Here is a 24048-nt window from a genome sequence, read left to right on the forward strand (position 1 = left end):
TAACAGGAAGAGTAATACGGTTACAAAGATTTTCTTCCTCTCCTCAGATCCCTACTCTCCTGGAGACCAAGCCTCCTGGCCTCACATGTCCTGCTTGGGATAACTGGGCTGCAAGCACAGCGGGGCTGGTTTTATCTTCCCTGGCAGCCAGTCACATTGCGAAATCAACAAGACTAGTATAAGCTCCTTCCTAGAATGGCACTGCCTGACATGGGACTGCAAGCTAAGGGGATTAATCTGATAAGAAATAAAACACTTCAGCACAGAAAAGTCTGAGCAAATCTTTATTGAAAATGTTTCCATCTTAACAGAAAAACCCAGGAAGAAACCTAGATGGATGGCTGCAACCAAGATTTCCATGACCTCAAGATAAGAAGAAAGAAAACACCATTTAAATCTTAGCAAATATGTCAAGTACTTTATTTCTTTGCTTGTTTCCTCAGCTTAAACTCCCTTATGGAGATTGCTTCTGCATCTTCTCAAACCCTCAAACAGTAAGCGGAAAATTCTTGCATAGTGTTTTTTATAGGAAGCCAGGGCTTTTGATCAAATAGGCCTGAGACCCCCCCTCCCTTTCCTACTCACATCACTGCCAACAAAGATAGAAATTTGTTATCTAAAATGATATCTTAACCTTTTAAATCTAAAAATTGTCTAAATAAAAACAATTCAAGATATCTGTTTGGGGATTTTAGGCAGATACCAGAAATTTGGGTCAAAATAAACCCAAAGCAGAAAAATCCAAAAAAGGCAATTTTTCTCCAAAGTCTTTGATATATATATATATCAAAGAAAGGGTCATTTCCCAGAAAAGTCCATTACTTCTATGCGGAGTCCTCCAACTAATGCATCTGCCTAATAGTGACAATGGTGTCCTTAGCAGACAGATGTGCTAGTTCCCGAAGGACATGGCCTCTGTCAGGAGCTGTGCACCCCTGGTGACAGCTGTGCTCAGGCCCCTGCAGATCTGATGTTTCTCCAGCAAAAAAATAAAAATTGAAATGAAACCTAATGGTCCTTCTGGCTGAGGCTCTAGAACCCCCAGGAAGGATGGTGCTTGGGGAGGCAGTCCTGGCTTCACATAAGCTGGTCCATGGAGGCTTAAGACACTAAAGAAGCACATGTGGCCACACTCAACCAGGTCTCAGTCATCCCTGGGCCTCAGTGGGTCTTGGCCTGCACATAGCCCCAAAGAGGGTCTGGACATGGAAAGATACAGTCAGACATATCCCATCATCCTGTTGACCAAAGCTCAGCTCTCCTTGCAAGCATCCTCAAGGAGAGCAGCAAAACCACCTATTAAAGCCATATTTTCTTAAATTTATTCCCCTTCTTAATAACCAAGTAATCTAAAGAAAACCATTCCTCAGCCCTCCTGCTCGCCCCTCCCCCCACATCCACACTCCATGCCCCCAACCCTCCTTTGTCCCTCTGACCCGGCCCCTACACACTCTGATGTTCCCTTCCTGCCCCCCCCCGCCCCGCCCCGATCCTCCACCCACCACCTCGCTGAGCCCCAGGCCTTGAGACCCTGCTGTCAAGACTGTAAATCTGGCCAAAGCTGAGAACAGCAAACAAAGGAGCAACTGTGGGAACTGACAGCTCAAGGCCTCTGGCATTGGTTCTGCCCTTGGAGATGCTGGCAGGGCTGGTCTTCTCACAGGGCACCCCATCCATCTCAAAATGACAGAGCACAGAGCATCACTGCCTGAAGACGGCTCAGCAGGGCTGCTGCTCCCACGAAGCAGTGGGCATTGGAGAGAGGGGCCTTCTCCAGGAAGGAAACGTGGCAGAAATAAAAACCCTGGGCCACAGATTAGGCAACACTTGGCATCAAATATTATCTTTAAAATCCCTATAATTCCCTCCCAAAAGGAAACAGAAATGGAAAAAGAAATAAGAAAGAGAGAGTAAGAAAGAGAAGAAGGGAGGAAGGGAGGAAGGGAGGGAGGGAGGGAGGAAGGAAGTCTGGTTTACAATTCTAGTTTGGGGTAGAAACTGTAGTTTGTAATTATGAAACTCCAAACAGATATGAACCTGAGGCTCAATCCCAGGCTCGTTTTCAAATCCCAGTTTCAGGGGACAGGATGCTCGGGTGGGAGCCAGCCCTAAAAGCCTTCCACGGAAAGCGTGTGGTTGAGCGCATAGGTATCGCTATCCTCTTCCTCCAAAAGCAGCTTGTCGATGGTCAGGGAACTGATGGCTCTCCTGGGATCTTCCACGTCCTGAAGGACTGGCTCCGGGATAGAGATAGGGAGCTGGACAAACTGGGGCCCCGGCAGGGCTGGGGCTGGAGGCTGGTACTGTAGGGTGGAGGTGGGCAGCGTGGACAGGGGCTGAGGCCACGGGAAATAGGTGAGAGGTGCCTGGTGCTCTGGGCCCTCCAGCTGGGGTCCCACTGTGGGTGTGGCAGCACTTCTCGTCTGTGATGGGGGAGACATTTGTTGGTTAGCAGCCCTGGGGTATATCCACTGCCCACCCTGGTCTCCACAGGGATCTCTGTTTCCCTCACCTCAGCCCTTTCCTGCCGTCTCACTCCAGAGGCCTCCGTCTCTCCCTGCTCAAGGTCTTCCGCAAGGGAGAAGCCAGACAAACTTCCGCATCCCTTACCCTGTCACTCACTAGCTGTATGTCCTTGCTCATGCTACTTCCCCATCTGAAGCGTCTGTAGATAGATTACACAGAGGACTGACATCATAGAGCTGAGTGAATTAGAGATACTTTTCCAGATTTCACTGAATATAAAATGCATCCCGATTTCAGAGATATTAAAATATGTGTGAGGAGGGGGGAGGTGTGCATCTTAAAATCAATGAAAACACAGCATGTTAAACAAGCCCATCACACGGCATAGCAGCTGTATCCCAAAGCGGCCACTGCTGTGCCCAGACACAGAGACTGTCCAGGCTCCACACAGCAGCTTTGGCATTTTAAGGACCCCTTGGACTCAGCTCCACTAGCCTCCCACTACCTCACCCTCTGCTGCCTCTTAGCTGGGCCCTCTGTGGCCAACCCAGGGACCTCCAAAGGTCAGGGCCGTTCTCCCAGGTCCTCTGTAAACAACATCTTTCACCTGCACAGCAGCCACCCTACGAATCCCAGCTCAAGCCTGCAAAGCCAGGGTCTGGATTCTTACTATCTTCCACTGCTGAGGAAGCAGGTGAGGGAGGAAGGTCTTTGCATGGAAAGATGTGTGTGTGAGAGGCCAAAACCTCCCCCTACCACACTCCCTTCTCTGTCATAGCTCCTCCAGTTGCCACTGTGTCTTGGGAGCAAACTATTGGAGTCACTCAGGGAAGAGCTTATTTTAATCTCCTGGGACCATGTTGCAATGCAGATTCTGGTACAGGAGGTCTGGTCAGGCCTGAATACTGCATGTCTAATTGGATCCCAGCTGACACCAGTGCAGCTAGTCCAGGGACCACAGTTTGAGTAGCAAGGCTTTAGGATGTTTTTCTATAGAATGATAGAGCTGGAAAGGGTCTCAGAGGACTTCCAGCCTCCCAGCAAAGCCTTGTTATTTCTAGTATTTCAAAAATCCAAAACAGTTTTGAGTCATAAACCTGCGCAGGTCAACTGCGACTGCAGGTTTCTTGGCTCAGGGATAGAATTACATCAAACTGTCATCATAACAGGTCTTATCTCCCACCGATCTGGAGTACCGATTGGCAGCTCTAACCAGCTTTGATGAGTTAATTTACAAAATGGCAAAACAAATAAATTATTTCTTAATAAATATAGTTTGGTTGTTACACAGAACCTTTCAAAGCAAGAGGTGAGATTGATGAAAGGATAAATAATGAAAGGAATGCTCGGTCCTGAAATGGTTGGGAAACCATTGTGTCTACCACTCCCCACCCTCACCCCAGGCCTCTGATATAGAAATGAGCTGCCTGGGAGAGGTGTTGAATTAACTCCTTCCCATCCACCATCTTTCAGGCCCCACAACTGGTTTGCTGAGTAGCCAGGTGGGCATGGATTGGGAGGGCTCCTGCAGCCTGTGCCTGGACGGTGCTTGAGGGGCAGGAGCATCAGGGTGACACTGGACCTTGAGGTAAACAGAGAGGATTTGGGGAACCAAAGCAAGTTCCATCATCAAGCGTGGTTCTGCAGCGACTCATGAGGCCCCTGTTCTACCTCCCGCAGTTTTCCTTGGACTGGAGCTGGATGTAGCTGTAACCACAGGTCTTTTCTCCTCTGAACACTTGGAGAATTCCCATTCCTTTGGTCAAACAGGCATCATTCACATAAAACTGTTTCTCTTCCTTCCTCCATTCCTGGGGGAGCAAGCACTTCCTTTCCTATCTGGCACTTGAAGACGGCCCTTGGTTAGTGTTGTTGGCCAACGGGGCAACGATCATAATAACTAGCATCTATCGGGTGCTTTCTGTATGCTAGGAGCTATGCTGAGCCCAGGAAGCGTTCTAAGCCCTCTACGTGCATCCTGTCATTGATCCTGACATCAACCCATTTTACAGATGAGGACACTGAGACTCAGAGCATTAAGTCACCAAGCTCAGGATCACATAGCTAGCGAGTAAAGGGGCAGAGATTTGAACCCAGGCAATCTGACACTAGAGGTGGAACTCAAAAAATTACCCTGCAGGTGGGTCTGACTCCATCAAAAGTACAGTTTTCTGAAAAACTGTGTCACCTGTTGATCAGCCTAAAAATGTTCTAGCAAATCCCATTATTGGGTGAACGATCACCCCCTAAATAATCTGAGTAGGAAGGAGAGGCTGCCTCTGGCAAGAGACCCCACACAAGTATCACCATTCAATAAAAATTCAGACTCATCACTGAGACTCACTCCCTATGGGGCAGCAGGGGAGACTTAGGACAGAGAGGCAGGAGGACGTGCCAACCCCGAGGACCACAAAGCATGGCAAAGGAGGCCATAAGCCTTTTCTATGAAAGATATTTGAAGTCATTGGGAATGAAAGTAGGCCTCCCTGGAGGATGGGGTGGGCTTAGATGATGGGATTATCCTGGGAATCAACAGCAAGGAAGGTCAGGGGTCTGGAAGTCAGCCCTGGTTCTAAAAGGGTGCCCTCAGCATGGGTGGGTATAGAAAGGCCTTTGTGTGACGTACCGTGACATTGGTGATGAGCGGCTGGGAGGCGTAGGTCAGCACCGAGGAGGGTCCCACAACCGTGTAGCTGGGGCACACGGGCTGCACATACATGTCAGCTGAGTAGGGGCAGCTGACAGCCTCATGGGACACATATTCCGTATAGGGTGCCCATGGGGCCAGGGGCTGGAGGGTGGCCGGGGCGGGCTGGGAGAGCCAGCCGGCACACAGGGCCCCCTCCTCCGTCACTGTGGAAGCAGAGACCTCCATGTCAAGGCAGGAAGGACCTGTGGGAAGGAGGAAGTTACAGAGCTGCAGGTGTCTCCCAGATGCGGGTCCGGGAGGAGGCCAGGGCTGTGGGGAGCTCTTACCTACTGTGGTGTAGGTCGCCAGGGGCTGATGGGGCAGCACCACCTAGAGGGCAGAAGGGAGACCGGGATCAGGGTTCAGCCATCTCCCGCTGGCCCTCTGCAGAGAGCTCGCCCAGAGGGCCCCAGGGCAGGAGGGTATCGGGTGGGGCGCAAGAACCCCCCTTGTTAGAACTAAGCCTCATGTCCCAACCATCACCACCTATACTTTCGAGGGATTGGTGTTCCCGTTTAGCAAGAAGGCTCTGCACTGAGGGAACTGGCTTCATCAACGTCCCAGGGGGAGCCCTCAACTCACACCAGGACATGTGAGACACCTGCTGTTCACTGGACCAAGCCAGCCGCCCCATATTCCTCATCCCACTTCAAGGCACTTCTACCTGGGCCCATTCTCTGGCAGCCACACCAGGGCAAGGTGCAGCCTCCGTGCCCTCGAGGAGTAGCCCGTGGAGCAAGACATACACCGCCACCTGACCACCCCCAGCCCCCTACACACACACACACACACACACACACACACACACACACACACACACACACACTCTGGCCACAGCGGCCCCCTCACCGCGGTCGGTGCCACCGGAGGCCCGCTGCTGGCGTGGCCACGTTTCCTCCGCAGCAGCTCCTTCACTGGCTCCTTCACCCGCACGCCCTGGTACGGCCGGGGTGGGGCCGGGGCTTGCTCTGGAGCTGTGGCTGTGAAGAAAGCATCACTGGTACTCGGTCTCCCTTCTCAGACAGGCCCCACCCCAATGTGCCCGCTCTCCTCGAGGGTCTGCCTGCTCACCAAAGTTGTGCCTGAATGTGCAGGACCACACGAGACTTCCTAGGGTATTCCTCCCAGTATTATCACTCCTCCTGCCCCAACACTTCTACGGCTCCCCTGCACCCAGAGGATTAAGGCCCGAGCACCACCGGGTGATCTCAACCCATTTTCCCAACTTCTTTGTACACTAACCACTATGGAAAGCCTGACTCCAGCCAGAAGGTCCACCTAGACTCCTCTCCACCCACCTTGAAGGTCTCCCCTCCTCTTCTCTACTTGCAGTTTCCCGTGGTGAGGATTCCCTCTCACTTTTCTCGACCTCTGGATTCTTCCTGACCCAAGACTACTACTGCAAGCCTCCTAGCTGACCACAGAGCCCACAGAATTTGCTTCATCCTACAACCTCTTCAACACTTCCAGACAGATTAGTATTCATCACAGGGGGCAGCAGAGGATGGCATAAGAGCAGGGACTCTGAGTCAGATGCCTCAAAACCTGCCCCTGCCACTTTCTAGCTGTGTGATCCTGGGCGAGTTACTAAACTTCTCTGTGCCTCTTAACCTGCAGTTTCTTATCAAAGGAGTGTCGTAAGGAGTCACTGACATAGCAAATGGGAAGCATAATACATGCTAAGTATAAAATCAGGTACAGAGTAAGCATTCAATAAATTTGTAGTCTGCTATGTAATAATTAGTCATCCTTTTTGGGGTAAATTTCTTATGCCCCTAGCTAGGTTATAAACTTCTCAAGGTGAAATATTCTACCTTATTTCTCTATATCATCCCAAGTAGCATGTCCATAATAAGCTCAGTAAGTTATTTGTTGATTAATTGGTTGGATGATTATTCAAAATGTGCTGCCGTTCATCTTCCCTTCACCTCTCCTGGAACTTTAGAATGGGCTGCAGTGAATGCTTCCCAGGTTCTCTGTGTCTCCCAGGACAAATACCCAATGGTGATCCATGTACCCTGGGGCCAGAGAGTATCCAGCCTTGCCTCTGAGAGAGGGTTCCCTCTGCCTTTGCCATCAATGCCAGGAAACCAAAGCACCATGAGCTGGAACACAGGGCTCTCCCTGGCAGGAGAAGAAGTCCAAAGCAGCCATGGCTGGGCAGTGACAATCTACCCTCCCAGACGGCCCACAGCCGGAGGCCTTGGGCCCTTGGAGGGCAGGCCTGGGTCAGCCAAGAAAGGCAAGTAGCACTGGGCCTTACGACTCACATGGGAGTCCATTATCATCCACTGATAAGGGCCCAGGGACCTGGGCTCTGAATCAAAAGCCCGGAAGCCTGGGTATCTATTAAAGCCGGATCCGCAGTGCTGCCCTAACTAAACTTTGCTCAGTAAATACCCACCTGATAAGACCCCAAGCCTGACCAGCACCAGACCTCCAACCATGCTCCAGGCACACACATGGCCTGGCCTGGAAGCCCAGGCAGAGAAGCAGGGGTAAGAGAGAAGCGTCGTCCAAGAGCCCCAGAAACACGTGAGAGTCAGAGAACCCCAGACTCAGATGCATTTATGGGGGCTTCCTAACCTGGCCAAGTAGCAGGAGCGACCAGGGAGTGATGCAAAATACAGATACCCAGGCCCTGCTCCTGGAGTGTCTGATTCCAGGGGTCTGATGTGGACTTACGAATCTATATTTATAAAAATCCCTCAGGTGATTCTGAAGCTCTGCTGGGATTAGGACCACTGCTAATGCATCCCTGATCTCCCTCTAACATCCCAAGAGGAGATTAAACATCCTCTTTCTAACTTGCCCTGTCATAACAAGGGATCTCTACTGGTATTCATTCATTCTTTCAAATATCGATGGGCACTAGGTATACAGCACTAAGCAAGATAGATGTGGCCACTGCCCACACGCATCTTGCAGTCTAGTGGGACAGGCAAGCAATAAAACAGTTACAACTTGTGAAATTCAGGCTGAAGCAGGAGTGTACAGCAGAGAGAGCCAGACAGGTACCTGCACCCTGGGGCCACCTGTGCACCATCATCTTTGTTTAAACAGCAGTGACAATGGACTTAAGAGCTCAAGATACCTGGGGTGTCAGTTTCTGGTGGAAAGGTCTCAGCTGATTTATTTTACATCTCTAAGCCTCAGTTTTCTCATCTGTAAAATAGGGATAATAGTTCCTGTCTCACACGGTTCTTGTGAGGATTAACTGAAATAACACACGGGAAGCTCCCAAAGCCATGTCCGGCAGGCGGTCGATGTTCAACACACGTTATTTTCCTTCCCCTTCCTCCACCCATGTTTACCTTCCTCTGGAGAGTGCAAATGTCAGAAAGCTCTTCCTCCTACTGGACCTGCCTCATGGTGACAAGCACCATTTTTCCTGGCATTACCTTCTAATGAAACTCACAATTCATAATCCATTTACAGCTTTCTCATCTACAGAGTGAGGATCATAGTGGTATATACCCGGTAGGATAATTTGAGAATTACATGTAAATGCTTAGAATAGAGCTTACACTGAGGAAGCACTGAAAAGATGTGAGCTAATATCATCATTAGTATTAGTAGTAGTATCCCTTCCCAGCATCTGAAGACAGACCCCCACGTCCCCTGTAGAGTCTGAGCGAACATTCCATTCCTTCAGCTATTTCTTAACGACATGTTTTGAATCCCTCTAACCTTCCTTCTGGCTGCTTCACTCCTCCACAAGTTCATTTGCCACTTCCCCTTATGATGGGTGATGCCCAGGGGTGACCAGAGACCCCAGGTATGGCCTGACATGGCAGAGAACAAGGGCCCCTGCCCTCCTGCACTCTGTTCACTCATTCTCAGGGTCACCCACAACTACACCAGCTTTTGTTCACACCCGTATCACTCAACCTACACTTGTCTCCGGTTGGGTTTCCAGCTATTCTTAGGCATAAAGTGCAGCCTGAGGCCTTGTGCATTTGGGAGAAACTCAAGGGACAGGGTTATTTGGGGGTCTGAGCATGGTGATCACACTTTTAACTCAGTTGGGGGACAAGAAAGGCCCCATCACACATGCACACATCTCAGACCAGATCAAAGACAGGTATACGGCTCATGCCCCTCTGAGGGGCATGTACACTTCTGGGGAAGGGCCCAGAGGACTTCCAATCCCACTGCCCCCTGGGAAGTGGACACATGGACCACTTGGCTGCAAAGGGGACAGCTGGGCACTTCCAGCTTCTTGGCAAGTGAGAGCTTCCTGCCTCCTGTTGTTTTTGAATCAACGAACAAAGAGGGCTTGGGGAGGTGCTGTGAGCAGAGGTCATCACCCTCTGATGTCTGGACTCCCTTGGAACCCACAGTGTCAACAGGTGTGCCCTGGCACAACCACCATATGGAGAACAGTTTCAAAGTCCCCACCTCTTCCTACTGCAGTCATGAAACTCCTACAGCTCCCAAGGACCTCCCGACTGCCCACCCAGGAGTCCCCAGCCAGCTGCCAAGGAATCCTGTGACTGCTGCCAGGTGAGTAGGCAAGAGTGAGGGCACTTCTGATAGTGTCTTTGCAAAGTGCCCATGAAATATCAAAATCTGAAGCCTCAAGACAATTTCCACAGGACCCCAATGGCCAAGTGTACTTGCAAGGTGAAAACGCAGTTGGTGCCTTTCACACCAACCTTTGTGAAGCAGCGATAAACATTTCTAATTCCACAGTAAACGCTGGACTCCCTACTGCTGCTAGCATGAGAAATGAGCCCACAAATTCAAATTTGGAAAAGGAAAAGAAGCTTGTCCGCAGTCATGATTGCTTTGCCTTGGGTCTTCTGGATCCCTGAATTAAAAAAACTAAACTAAAATATGTAAAAGAAAAATTTAAGATTATTAAAATAATTTCTTCAAATAATAATACTAAATAAAAGAAGAGCCAAGGAAAATAAAACAGGAGATCAAAATAGTAATACACAAGCAGAGAAAGATGAAAGTCCAATTTCCCAAAGTACAGTTGACCAGAGATTTTCATAGCACCGGTCGAATTGCAGCTCCATGTAGCACGCTTTCAAAACCTGAAGCTTTCTCACAATTTATCCTGTGGTTCGAAGGCCCTTTAAGTCCCCTGTGGGCATCCAAGTGTCCAGCACTGAGAAAAATCTTTCCACCTAAACACAAGCCTCTTGACCCTCATTGGGAATCTCCTTTTTCAGTCTGAGAAGTTCAGCCATATTACCTTTCCACCACGGCAAGTCTGTCACCAATGTTGTTTGGGAAAAAAAACAACACTCATTTACAGAAAAACCTATGAATTTGGCCCCAGTGAGGGCTTCCCTTTTCCAAAATGAGCAACGAAAAAATCTGAAGGTATAAAAAGTCAGCAGAGGCTATTTCAGTTCCCCCTGCCGCATACCCGGACATGCTTCACATCACAAAAATAAGAGTCCTGCAGCTGCTGTTCCACTGGAAAGCACAGACCATGACAGATTCAAGCCCAAGGGTCACCTGAGACAGCACTCTGGCTGCATGTGGGTCCCGTGCTTGCTTTGCACCAAGCTTCGGGAACATAGGATTCTACAGATTTAAATAAACATGGCCCTTGGTCCTTTGATAAGGTATAATTAACATCACCAAGGAAATATGCAAAACTGCCAGCACTTGTTTATTTAATGACCCCATGCAAACCATGTTCACACCACAGTGAGAAAGCTAGGCTAAGCAGGTAGGTCCTAGTGGAGCCAACACCCAGGCATCTCCTCAGGGCAGCTTTAAGAGAGCCCTCTTCAGGCAGGCGGTACCTAGAACAGCCTCCAATATATTCTTGAAAGAATACTCTTCTCCCAGCCATTGTCCTGTTACAGATTTCCCATGAGCCACCAGGGCCAGGCAGTGAGTTGGACACCAGGCAGGATTGCTGCTCTAAAGTTTAGAATCTAAGGTGGGATCCATGCTAAGCCTACATTTCCATCACCAGGGAACCAGGAAGAGGAACCCAGCCCACCCATCCTGACAGTCTAGCTCGTTGAAAGCGCTTCCCATTTACAACTGTCTAGTTGAAACTTGAGGATGCAGCCACATGAGGCCATTTTGAAAGACAAAGCTTTCCTAGCCCAGAAGGACACATAACACATTATGGATCAGTCCAAATAACCACAGTACATATGATTCACTTTTGCTGCTGAACCTTCAGTAGTATTTTAAAAAATAAAAAAGACCCACTAAGGAGAAATACAATAATATTCTTGTTACTTACAGCAAAACAAAAAACAAATAATTGAACAATAGGAATTCAAGCCTAGGGCTAACAAACTTGTCCTAGCTTCTAACTGAAAACAAAGTCACAAAAGTTGCTGACACTTTTCACTTTAATGTAAACAAGCTTGCTTGTGTTCTTGACTTAAGACAGAAGAGGGCTCCCAGGAAAGTTTAGCTCCTTTCAGCTGAAGGATTATTCATATCCTTAATTGAAACACTACTGCAAGTGTTCTTGGTGAAGGTCTGAGTCAAAGTCTTAAAATTTGTTCTTTGCATTCATGGACAATGGCTGATTTTTTTCCAAACAGGAAGAAAGAACTTGGGCTTTGGCCAAAGATTGGACTTGACATGCTACAGAAAGGCTTTCCCACCCAATTTACACTAGATTGTAGTTTACCTTTTTTTAATGTAGACCAACAAAGAAATCCCATCTACATGTAAATTTAGGTTTTCTATTCACTAATGTTTGAACAGAGGAGGACCCTGCAGCCAGGAAATATTGAAGTGTCACTCACGTATTCTAGCAATCTGCATAACAGGGAAGAGGAGAAAAAGATAGACGGACAAAAAGGGTGGCTTTAAAGGTATACAGAAGATATGGGAAAGTGGAACCTCAACTGAATTAGGATTTGATGTTGCTTGAAGGCTACTGGTCAGCCAATCAAGAGTAAGTCTTGACAACTTCATGTGTAGAGTAGGATGTCTCCATCAGGAGATCTCAAAGATGGCGGCTGAGCCCATGTTCTCTGGTCTGGTCACAGAAAGGAAGGGAACAGTAGGCATTCCCCTCCCTGTGTCCCCATTCTAAGAGGCATATCCCCATCAGCCCACACAGAGTTCACTGATCAACCATAGGCAGGTCGCTGGGAAAGCTAAACGAGGGCCACAGTCACTTAGGACTTCCCCAGACCTGGCCAGGCCAAAAGTTTTGGATGTCCCACCCCATGACCTTGGGTAGACTCAGCCACAAGGCCTCTAGTGACAGAGCCTTCAGACTTTTCCCTCACAGGCACTGCTGCTAAGGCGTCCCTCCCCCAGAGCCCTCAGCACCCCTCAAACCACACATCCATCCTCCCTCCAACCCTCCCACAGAATAAGAGGAGCACGGAAGGCTCTGGATACTGCTCCCTACTCCCAGAGACAGTGTCAGTGTGAGATCTCTTTTCTGTGGAGACGCAGGTATGTTGAATGCATGGCTGCCAAAGGTCTGTGTGATTCCTGGTCATGATCTTAACTCCCAGGAACTCAGAAATCACCACACTCACCTTTGCAAGATGTTCTGTGGCTCACAGAGAATTTGACACAAATGATTTCACATGAAGACTCACCACAACTTCTGAAATAGGCAGGGGAGGTCTTCTTCTTACCCTCCTTTTCACTGATGAGGAAAGTGATGCTCAGAGATTTTAAGTGATTTGCCTGAGGACTGTGCTTGTAAACAGCAGGGTCATCAACTAAACCCAGGACCTCTGATTCCAAGTGCAGTCCGCTTCTGCCTCACATCCTGCCTCCTCTCTGCCCCGGCAAATCCCATTTATTTCTCTGGGGGACACTGGAGGTGGGCCACTGAATGGTCCCCTGCTCAGTTCTAACCCTCTTCCCTCCACGCTGGGGGCCTGGGCTCGCACCACCCTGATCCAATCTCCCTTGACTGCCAATTCCTGCAAGAGAGGGCGTCTCCCAGCCGAGGAGGGAGAGAGAAGTCCATGAGAAGCTTACCAGCAGTCTGCTCACATGAGGAGTGGCGAGAACTGAGAGACCCACACAATTCCCCGCAAAGTTTTATTTTTGGTATTTTTCGACTGAAATGACAGCGGATAGGTCCACCTGAGAAACCAGCTGCATCTGCCCGCCTTTTACAGAAACTGGGGTCACCAGAGCAGAAAGAGCTCCCGTCTCAGATACCATGTCCCAGGGTGGGGTCAACAGTAGGAGACCCCTGGCAGTGCATTCTGTGAACAGAGCGGAGGAAACCATGCCCCTGCCATCATGGAGCTTACTGTCTAGTCTAGTAGGGAATATAGATTTAATCAAATAATTGCACAAGCAAACCTAGAATTACAAATGGTGACAGAGCTGCATCTGCCTCGTAATTGCATTGTTATAATAATAATTATTATTTGATTGAATAATAATAACCTAATCAGGTTTTTAATAAAAACCTAAATTTACATGTATATGGGATTTCTTTGTTGCCCTACATTAAAAAAAGTAAACTACAATCTAGTGTAAATTGGGTGGGAAAGCCTTTCTGTAGCATGTCAAGTCCAAGCCTCACTTGATTCAGTTGGGCTTGAATGAGCAGCCAGCCAGGGGCCCCAGCCTCCTGGGGCTGTATAAAGAGAAGAGTGCATGAGGCTCGACTGTTCTGTCTCCAGTGCAAGGAGATGGCTCTGGGGTCAGGCTCAGCCCACACCGTGAATGGAAGCCTTGCCCAAGATGTAACAAAGGAGCCCCAGATGTTCAGGATCCTTCCTCAGCCTAGGGACCCTGGATAAACCCCAAAGACGTTTCACTTATCCTATCTTGGCTGATTAGCTCACTAGGGGAAGACCAGTCCTAGGAATTCAGATTCCAAGATGGAAAGCAGCTGGCTTCAGAAGTTCTAGGCTGTCTCAGATCTAACTTTCTGAGATTCATAATTGCAGGGGCTTTTGAGTCAGGCTACAATTACTCTCAGTGAAGTCAGAGACCACCTCCTTCTAATGGTGCATTTATTTTAATTAGGAAGGGAAGAAGCATCTAATGCAACCCTAAAATCCTTGGCATTGAAAAGTGGTGTGGCATTGTTTGGAACCAAAGCAGATCTAGTTTGGAAAGCCTACTACATAGCTTATCACTATGTGACCCTTGGCAAATAATTTAACTTGTGTGTGCCTCAGTTTCTCCATTTGTTAAATGAGAATAATGATCTCCATCTCATGGGGTTATCATGAGGATTGTATGAAATTAACCAAACACCTAGCATGTAATAGGTTTTCAAGAGATGGCTGTTTCTCCTTGTTCTCAGCCAAAAATCTGTGGTCTATCACTCATCAGAGAAGTAGCCTTGGTACAGTGACCCTAACTTGCCCTCATCCTGCTGCATCCTGATACCGAATGTCTCTATCCTCAATATACCCAGGGCCTTCTTCCTCCAGCAAAGCCTGTCTGCCTTCCTTGTATTCCTGGAAGTCATCCCTCAGGTACTTGTCCCCAGCAGCAGGATGGCCCTGTTTAGGAGACGGGGAGGCCAATGATGCTGCAGAGACACTGGTCAAAGACCTCACATGCAAACAGAGCAAGCCTGGAGAGGAGACATCAAAATCCTGGCACTGACCTGTCGTAAAGATACCATGAGCTGAGCAGAAGGACTGTTTTCTTCCAAAGCCAACAGAGGATTAGGTTTGTGGCAGATCTGACTTTTTAAAGGACAACTCTAGGAAGGAGTACCTTGGAGATTTTTGAGTGGCAGACAGAGTAAGATGTAGCCCCTCAAGGAACCTGTATGTATCTCCAAAAGGACAGGGACGCAGCCATGACGGAGGCCATAGTCATGGATACATCTTCAAGGGACTAGAAACCTAGAAGCACATATCACATACGGGATGCTAACATGGCAGTGGATGAGGGAGGGCTCTTCAGTGGTCAGAGAGGGAAGTTTTACCAGCTATAGAGCAAGACAGGCTTCTGGCTGACATATTGGGTATTGCCTCAGCTTTACCTAGAGCAACAGGGATCAAAATGGGGGAAGAAGGGACCTACACTGAGAGCACAAGACCACATCAGGGAGTGAACCAACCCAGGGCTCCCACCCAAATTCTATGGAAAGGCAGCACCAGAATGAGGAGATGGAGCAGAGGAGGCAGATACATCTACCCTCTTTAGACTGAGATACAAAGCCTAAATCTAATTGCCAGTATGATCTAGAACAGGAAAAACCTGTGGTTAGGAACTGAGGACATTCAGTTGTTTGTTCCTTGATTTAAGCAATATCTAGTTTAGGATTTCCAAGACCAAAGACTCTTATAAAATAAATAAAATTTTCCTGAGACCCTCAGGTAGGGAACACTTCCTTGGAGGAAGGACTCTTCAGACCCAGCATCAGCTATATATTTGGGGTCAGACCCAACTGCCCAAGACTCAAGGCTCATGGTGGCCTGGGTACAGCCTACATAAGTGAAGGCAGCCCTATAATTGATTCATGATGTGAGATGTAACTGCCAGTCAAAAGGAGCTTTTTTGTTAAGTCTCGGGTTTACTAAACAATGGCCTTATGATGTGGGGGAAATCCCTTGTGAAGGACACTGAAGAAGTTAGAACAGCAAGCCTGGGAAAGACGTCACTAGGTCAATCTTTGAGGAATGTACCTCCTTCCGTATTCACAAGATACCTATGTAGACTGAAAACACGACTTTCACAGTCTCAAAGCTTCATGGAAACGAATACAACATGCTTCACAGTGACTCACTTTTCTCTAGGAGTGAGGTCCTTACCCTGGAAGTATTTAAACCAAGGATCTGTGACCAGGTATCAGAGTTCTTGCTAAGGAGCAGAGGACTGGTCCAGGTCAGGATTGTCAGGCTGTAATCAAAAACTCTGGAATAGAGTAAAGGTGCCTATAAAGGGAATTTTTTGCCAAGAAAGGGAAGGAAGCGGGGGAGTCTGGGGGTGAATGAGCAATCAGAGCTCCAAGAGCCTCCCAAAAGTGCTCCATTTTTACTTTTGTATCAGAGGTCTGCAGTAGATTTGGTTTGAATAAAGGGGGTGGTGACAAAAATGTTTTAGACACCAGCCGAGATAGATAGAGTTGGATTTTCTTCCCAATGATAATATTTTACATCCTAAGATGCTCTTCCTTCCCCAGAATCTAAGCAAGAAGGCTGATTACCATTTATTCTTGAGGATCCACATCTGAAGCCATATATATGCTCCATGACACCTTCTCTGATTCCATTTTCCTCTCCCTCCTGCTGAAGGGATTTACTTCATTCGTTGATTTCCCTAGCTGGAAATAATTCCATTATTGGATGGATGCATGCTTGCATGGGATGATAAATGGACGGTTGATTTTCCTTCTATACCTTTTCTTTCCTAAATCGGTGCTGCTTTCATCCAGCATTAAAACTTGTTTCTATCTTCAACTCTCTGGCCTCCCTTTTTCCTTTCTTTTCTGTCTTCCCAGCATTTCTCAGTCCTGGAAGGTTATAGCAATCTTTGTACTCCTCTTCCAATTAAATTTATGATTCTTTCTAGAGAATTAAAAAGTAATTCATCTTTCTTAAGTGTGGTCAAATCCTTTTTGGTCCCAACACCTGGTCTGAGTATGACTCTGGTTTGTAATTCTTTGGCTACCTGCTCTTCCCAGAAAGTGATACTAATGAAACCATTACTGAGAAAAAGAGGCAGCACATTGTTGTTTCAGTTTTCAGTATCATTTGTTCTATTTCTTGCATACTTCAAGCTAGATTACAACACCTCAAGTCCTATCTTGTGAATTTAAAAAACAAACACAAGTTTGCCAGTCAATACAAGCCATCCACCATCCCACCTTATGAGGCTGGTAGGAAACTGTGGTCCAAGTTCCAAGTTTGGTCACAGTATGGCCAGCTTAACCATCCATGTAAGCCCTGATCACTAACCCCACCATGAGTTACAAGACTGGAAATATGCATCCTGCTATTTCACAAGAAAGGCAGAACTCAGAGGCCATACAAATTGTAATCTAGGCTTAGCTGCATAAACTTTGTCCTCAGAGGTAGAGTGAGTGAGAATAGGAACATAATAATAGTAACTAATAGCTATTGAGTGTTGACTTAATGCCAAGCACAGTAGTAAACACTTACCACAACCCTATGAAGAACTGCATTCCCCCTTGTACATACAAGGAAATGGCAGCAAAGTGAGGCAAAGCCTGCTTCATACAACAACTGAGGCATAAATCTAGGATTCAAACTCAGATCTGCCTGCCCCAGAGGCTGAGCTTTAAACCGCTGAAGGGAGAGAAAGAACAGAGCTGTCACTCTCTAATTCAAAATAATCCCCTCTACCTTGCTTTCCACACCTCACTTACACACACACACACACACACACACACACACACATACACACACACACACACGTGAAGGGAGAGCCTGAGTCTTCCAAACTCTAGACAGTTCAGAATGAAGGAAGTGCCGAGAAGCCTTGGCTTCCAGCACAGGCTGCCACACAGGGCTCCCAAGAAAACAGGCAGGCTATGTTATTTTGGGGCAATTCTAGGTCCTTCCCTCCCCTTTGAACCCTCCATTTCAGCTAAAGTATCTGCAAAGAGCCCAGTGAAGGAGGTATAGCAGGAAAGCAAAAACTTCATTTCCTTCAATAAGTAAGCTGAAACACATGCATCAAAAATGTTTCCAAAGTATGAACAGACATCTGCCAGCTGGTGCACTTCATTTTGTCACTGGTCCTTTATCTAACATGGAAGGCCTGTGCTTCTACCAAGAGCATCCTCCTAAGCCCTGTGAGTGAGACGGGCACCATGGTAGAGAGACAGGACAGCTTAGCAAGACAGCACTCAGGGTGAGTTACTAACCTCATCTTTAAGCTTCAGTTTTCTCATCTATGAAATAGAGCTTAAAACAGAATCTACCTCATGGAATTTTTATGAGGATTAAATGAGATAATACATTCAAAGTGTGGCAAAGACTGGCGGTTGCCACACCCAGCATCTGCCCTCTCCTTCCTTACTGTCAACCCCGACATTTTGGAAGGTTGGTAATGTGCCCAGCTAAACAATTACACTATTCTCCCTTGCAGATGGGAGTGGCCATTCGATGTCAGCAGAAGTTGTGTGTTGGTGGGGAGATGCCATGATAGAGAAGCATGATTTTTTTGCCTTTCCCTTTTCTTCTTCTTCATTGTCTAAAACACAGATGTGACGGTTGGAGCTACAGTGCAACTATGAAGCAAACTTGAGGACAAAGGCCACATGCTAAGGACCTCAGACCAGAAAGACAGAAGTAGCCTGAGACACTGTTGGCACTTAGAGCCTCCATACAGCCCCTGCAGACTACTATGGACTTTTTTGTGTGAGAGAAACTATACCACTGTCTTATTTATTTAAATCCATGTATTTTCTGGTCTCTTCAATAACCACCAAATGCAATCCACACTGATCCAGCAGAACATCTGGTATACTGCATGGCACCAGGGAAGCACTCAACTGAAATTTATCCCTATGAAAAGGATTGAACATGTTCTGCTCATAGTGGTGCGATGTCCAAAGGTATATTATAAGCCATCAATTTCAGCCTCCAGGTCAACAGTTCTCAGCTCTACTGCCCATTAGAATCACCTGGGATGCATTTGAAAATATGTATTTATTTTTTATAAGCACTCGTGAAGACTCAGCAACTCCAGGTGGAAAAGGATTTCAGTCAAGTCCAGGCTCCTTGTCCTCAGCCAGGAAAACAGTCCCATTTTATAGCTGGAGCACTTGAGACCCACAGTGGTTAGGTGGCTTGCCTGAGGCCCCACATCTAATTACCCAGAGTCTGGAAAGTAGAATCCATGTTTCCTCCCTGCAAGAGTAATGCTTTGTCTTAGCATCACACAAGCAGGACAAGAGGGTTTCAGAGGAAGCCTCTCCATCCCAGGCAGCCCCACTCTATCAAGCAGTTTCTCTACAAAAATGAGAAAGCCACAATGTTACTGAGTATTTCATAAAGCTGAAAAATATGTTAATGATCATCATAACCAATTAGCCAACCTTGGTTTCTTTGGCTCAAAGTGAGAAATTGGTGGACATCTTCATTTAGTGGGAAACGAGCCACTTTAGAAAGAAGTTAGAAGGACAGAAACCTAATATCTTTCCTTTGTAATGAGAAAGTTTAAAAGCAAAAATTTACAGCACTTCTAAGTGAATTAAATGTCCAGATATTTAGCTAATAAGTGTGGACAGCCCTGGTCCTTTTTTGTTCCTCACAACAGAACAGATTTGCAGCTTTGAATCAGAAGAGAGCTTTCAAAACCTCTGACTCATAAACTTTTGGGCTGTAGAGGGGGACATGGTTGGTTTTTCATTTAGTTAATATAGGGAGAAGAAGTACAGTGTCCACCTTGAAACTCCAGCTCTTCTACCGATTAATCTGTGCGCTTAGTAGATGTGTGTCACTTATTTCACCTCCCCCTGTGCACGTAAATTCGTGAATATCTTTTGCATCCTAATTGTCCTAATCAACAAGAACCACTGCATCAATAGATAAACTTAGTAAGAAGTAAAGGTGTTTATTAGGCTTATTAAGTAAACAAAGGTTATAACACAGACTAGAAATATTAGAAGCAGTCCACAGACCGAAATTACTTCTTATTGTAAGTTCATCTGAATTTATGCAGGAGATAGAGTTCCAAAAATTAGATGTATATTACAAGTTTTTCTTATCTTTAACTGAACTTTTAACTGTCCTCAAAAAGTTGGCTATTTAGTGGAAGCTTGGAGAAAGTATAGAGTTCTATGTCAATGAGAATTTTGAGACCTTAATTTATCTATTTGGTGAATCTCTGCTCCGTTCAAGTTGTCTGAGAGTAAACATTCATGCCATAATAATTTGATAAGTATTTCCTGTTCTTAAGATGCCTCCTTGAGCACTACAGCAAAGAAACACCAAGACCAAGTCTATGGGGCATCAAGACAAACAAGTCAATTCAAAGAAAATCAGTCAAGCAGGCCTTCTGTTCTCATGTAGATCTTTCTCTAACATAAATAACAATAAAAAGCAGTTGTTCAATTCATTCATTTTCTAACAAGTGGTGTTGAGTTTATTATACACAGTTCCACTGCTTTTAAGGAAGAAGTCAACCAAGTCAAATTTCGGCATCGTGCAAATCATGTAATCAGTTGACTGCAAGCTTTGTCTCCCATTGGTACTGGCATTGTGCAAGTCCATGATACCCAGTGACTTAGGGAAATAAACATCCTAAGTACTACCCAAATCATCTTAAACCAGAGGTTGGCAAACCTTGTCTGTAAACGGCCAGATAGTAATATTGTTTGCAGGCCATATGGTCTCTGTGGCACCTACTCAACTCTTCCATTGTAGCAGAAGCAGCCCTAGACAACATGTAAATGAATAGACATGGCCATGTCCCAATCAATTTTTATTTATGAAAACAGGCGGTGGGACTGATTTGGCACTCAGGCCATAGTTGGCAGACCTCTGATTTAGACCCTTGGAAAACTGTATGTAAGGTCCTATCGTTCAAAAATATTTTGATGTGCCTTTTTAACTATGCTAATCAAAGTGTGGGAAATGATTAGAAAGGATTTGGCATAGCCCTAATCACTCGAGATGGGCCCACAAAAGGTGTCCCAGGAGGGAAGGTGCTCTCTTACCACTGTCATTAATTCTCAGGAGACATGATGACACTTTCCCCATTCTCTACTTTAGTTCTGACAAAAACCTTGTAAGGCAGGCATTAGAACTCCCATTTTCCAGATTTGTAAGAATGCGAAAAGGTTACATAATTAAGCTGCAGAGCCAACTTTCAAACCCAGGCCTGTCTCACTCCATCGTGCCTGCTATTTCTACGGCACCGTTACTAGTTGGCCTTAACAAGGGCTTCTTGCTGGGGTGGATGTCAGTTCTTCACATCTACGCGGCACCTGCTGGACCAAGTGCAGAACCGCAGCGGGGCGGGGAGGGGTGGTGGCAGTGGGTGGATCTGCAGGGAGCATGACTTCTTTGTCCAACTGGCCGGTCAAGCAAATCTCCAATTCATGGTTGTGACTTGAAGATTTCTACCTCTGTGTGCTCCCAGTTCTGAGCTGATCTGAACCAAAGCCCATGCTCACATTTAGTCCACAAACAGGGGTCACGGGCCAGGTAGGGAGGAGGCAACATCTACAAAGTGAATGTTTTCTTAACCCTTTCCAGAACCCCATAGTACAGTCATTTCAGCTCAGGCCTCAAGGGTGTTTTCTGAAAAAAGAAAGTGCCTCTTCAGCGCTCTTGGTGCCTGATTTCAAATTCTGACCTTCCATCAGGTGATTCTAAGTGGGCTGACAATGCTGCCCTGTTTTTACTGGTTTTCCCACAGGGTTTAGTCACCCACGTGCCCTCAGTGCCTTAGACAGGGCCTCACTTAGGGTAAGGGGATGGGCCCAGTACCCAGGGCCTTTCCTAATTTCCTTTAAGATGCCAAAGAGCAATTAAAAAGAATTTTGATTATGTGCATCTGAACAGGTAGAATCGTTCACCCCAGTTTTTCCACTGATGAATTTACAACGTGGTCTCCCTGAGGATGGAGTTTTGCTGCACCTGACTGACCTCCAGGGAGTGAGCAGGAAACGTGCCTCTAGCATCCCCTTTAAAAAAAAATTGTTAATCTCTTAGGTGGAGCTAAAGAAGAAAAAATGCAGTGTGTAACAAAGAGGGGGAAATATGGCAGCTCATAAGTGCAAGGAAGCAACCCATATCTCAGGCACTGAAGCAGAACCAGAGCAATCAACATCATCTCGGTGGCATCTCATCTTACTAAGGGTATCTCTGTGGAATGGGTATCATTTTTACCCCATTCTACATATAAGAAACCTGAGGATTAAAAAAAGAAGAAAGTGACTTTCTCTGCGTAGGTAGGAATAAAGGCAGAAGTCCCTCCAGGGGCTTACATAAAATCCACAGATCGGGCTCTAAGTGTCGGGGTCCGGGCATATGGACACTCAGCAGCTCCCAGTAGGGACATTAATGCCCACCTACCACCATTAATGCACTCCCACAGGGCCGGCTGCCTTTGCCCCCAGAGGGGAGGGTCTTGCTCTATCCTGCTCCTGGGAGCGGTGGCCACCACCCATACTAGAATATCCCTAGTTACCTTGGAAGGATTCCATAACTCTCAAATGCAAATTAGAATTCACTTCTTTCATTGAAGAAAAAAACTGCATCTTGCCAACATCGAACAATGATGAGACTTCACAATCTGAGAAATTTTGAAATCATTCCTTCACATTACACATTAACAAGCTCAGTTGCAAAGAATTTACACAAGAAATAAAGGAAACAATGAACTGCTGATAAGTGACTGTAAGTTATGACTTAATCAATGATGGTATATTTTCAGAACTGTAAGGTCTCCATTAGAATATCTTTTGTAAAATAAATAAACACTCCCTAATGTATCTTTCTCTGTAAATCTAGTTTCTCTTATATTAAGTTTGTTTGAGGTAGGGTGTACCTGAATTCATTAAAGGGCATTTTAAAGACCTAAGCACCTTTAAAAAGACAGAGAAATTTTTTGGTACTACTTCTTTCTTGAGGAAGTACAGAACTGAGCCCCAGGAAGGTTCAACTCTCATGAGGCCATTGAGTTGACTTTGTTTTTCTGAGAAAGGAATGTTGTTGATAATCTCTGTGTGATTTCAATTATTAATAACACGAGTCTCTGTTCAGTCCCACATATGGAAAATAAAGTTCACAGATGTTCCATCCAACTCCAGGGATAAACATTAAGGTTAGAGGTAAACCCGCGCCCCATTGCGCGGGGACACACGAGCCTTGCCACAAGAGGGGAAGAAGAATGACAGGAGAAAGACAGCAAAGCAGGTGAGGACAGGCTTGACAAGCCAAGTTTCCACATCATCCCGATGCAGTCACAGAGACACATCGTGCCTTTGTCAGAAAGCTCAGTAACTCAGAGAGAAACAGGCCCACGGAACTGAACCACAGGGTAGAGTAGCTGTTTATAAAAGTAAAGACACTCTGGTAAAGAGCTCCACGCTTTCCCCCCTAAATTGTGTTTTGTGAATCATCAGCTGCCCTTTCTTCACCACAGTGATTCATGCAGGCAGCGGAGACAGGATGAGCTGTCCCACCTTGGAACACTAGTTCGTTCCCCTCCAGCCTGGAAAATCAGCATCACCTCTGACAGGTTGGTTTCTCCACCCCGCTCCATCTTGCCTACCTCGCCCCTGCTGCTCCCCTGGCTGGGGACCGGGACCCCACTGCCGGTCCCCCCCCCGCCCGCACCCCGCACCTCCCCGGCTCCCGGATGCCTGGCGAAGCCCAGGCCCTCCCTCGCTGACTCGGCTCCGACAGCCACAGCCAAACCACTTACGTTTTTGCCAGAGCATGGCCTGCGACAGGATGTTGCCTTTTCTCTTTGAAGTAGACAGTTTGGCTTCTTTAATGTGAGACCCGGGTGTGCTTGCCTCCAGTGGAGCCACCGCCTGCTCAAGGCTGTTTCCTCGGCTTTTAAAGGCCTGAGTTCCCGCGGCGGGGGCACAGCGTCATCACATCCTCCCACCCCGGGCGCCGCCGCCGCCCCTCTTCTCCAGCGGGGTGCCCGTCACCCCCCTGCGCGCGCTCACGGGTCCACCGGCGGCCCACCCCTCCATGCGCCATGCTCGCGGCCAGCCGGCTGGATCTGCACAACCAGCCGGCCCAGGAGGCCGTGAGCCGCGGGACGCAACCCCACGGGGTGCCAGGGTGCGCGGGGCGTGGGCAAGTGTGCGTGAGTGTGAACTCCGTGAGCGTGTGTGTCCAGTCGTGCCCCCCTCCGCGCTGCGATGGGCCCTAAGACCCCCTGGAAAACTCTGGGTTTTCTGTGGCACCCATTCAGGACTCTCCACCACCGGGGTGTCGGCAGCGCTCAGTCCGCCCTGGGCCCTGCTCGACGGGAAATGCGATTCCCAGGGGACACTGGTTCTCAACACA

The 24048-nt window shown here is 47.3% G+C and overlaps 1 protein-coding gene across 1 annotated transcript; it reads right to left on the reverse strand.

The window, feature by feature from the left end:
- Positions 1-271: 271 nt before the first annotated feature.
- POU2AF1 (POU class 2 homeobox associating factor 1) lies at positions 272-23644 on the reverse strand. Its single transcript, XM_004273431.3, has 5 exons — positions 23450-23644; positions 6005-6135; positions 5443-5485; positions 5093-5358; positions 272-2423 (listed from the first exon to the last, which is right to left on the reverse strand). The coding sequence occupies exons 1-5, from the start codon at positions 23463-23465 to the stop codon at positions 2109-2111; spliced, it is 771 nt and encodes a 256-aa protein (XP_004273479.1). The 5' UTR covers positions 23466-23644; the 3' UTR covers positions 272-2108.
- Between the last annotated feature and the right edge of the window lie 404 nt (positions 23645-24048).

The sequence above is a fragment of the Orcinus orca genome, chromosome 8 (assembly GCF_937001465.1).
Source record: "Orcinus orca chromosome 8, mOrcOrc1.1, whole genome shotgun sequence".
Lineage (NCBI taxonomy): Eukaryota > Metazoa > Chordata > Mammalia > Artiodactyla > Delphinidae > Orcinus > Orcinus orca.

Coding starts and splice junctions, on each gene's coding strand:
- POU2AF1 (XM_004273431.3), bottom strand. Junction 5,486..6,004: donor CTCCGGTGGCACCGACCGCG/GTGAGGGGGCCG, acceptor TCTGCCCTCTAG/GTGGTGCTGCCCCATCAGCC. Junction 2,424..5,092: donor CGCTCATCACCAATGTCACG/GTACGTCACACA, acceptor CCCCCATCACAG/ACGAGAAGTGCTGCCACACC.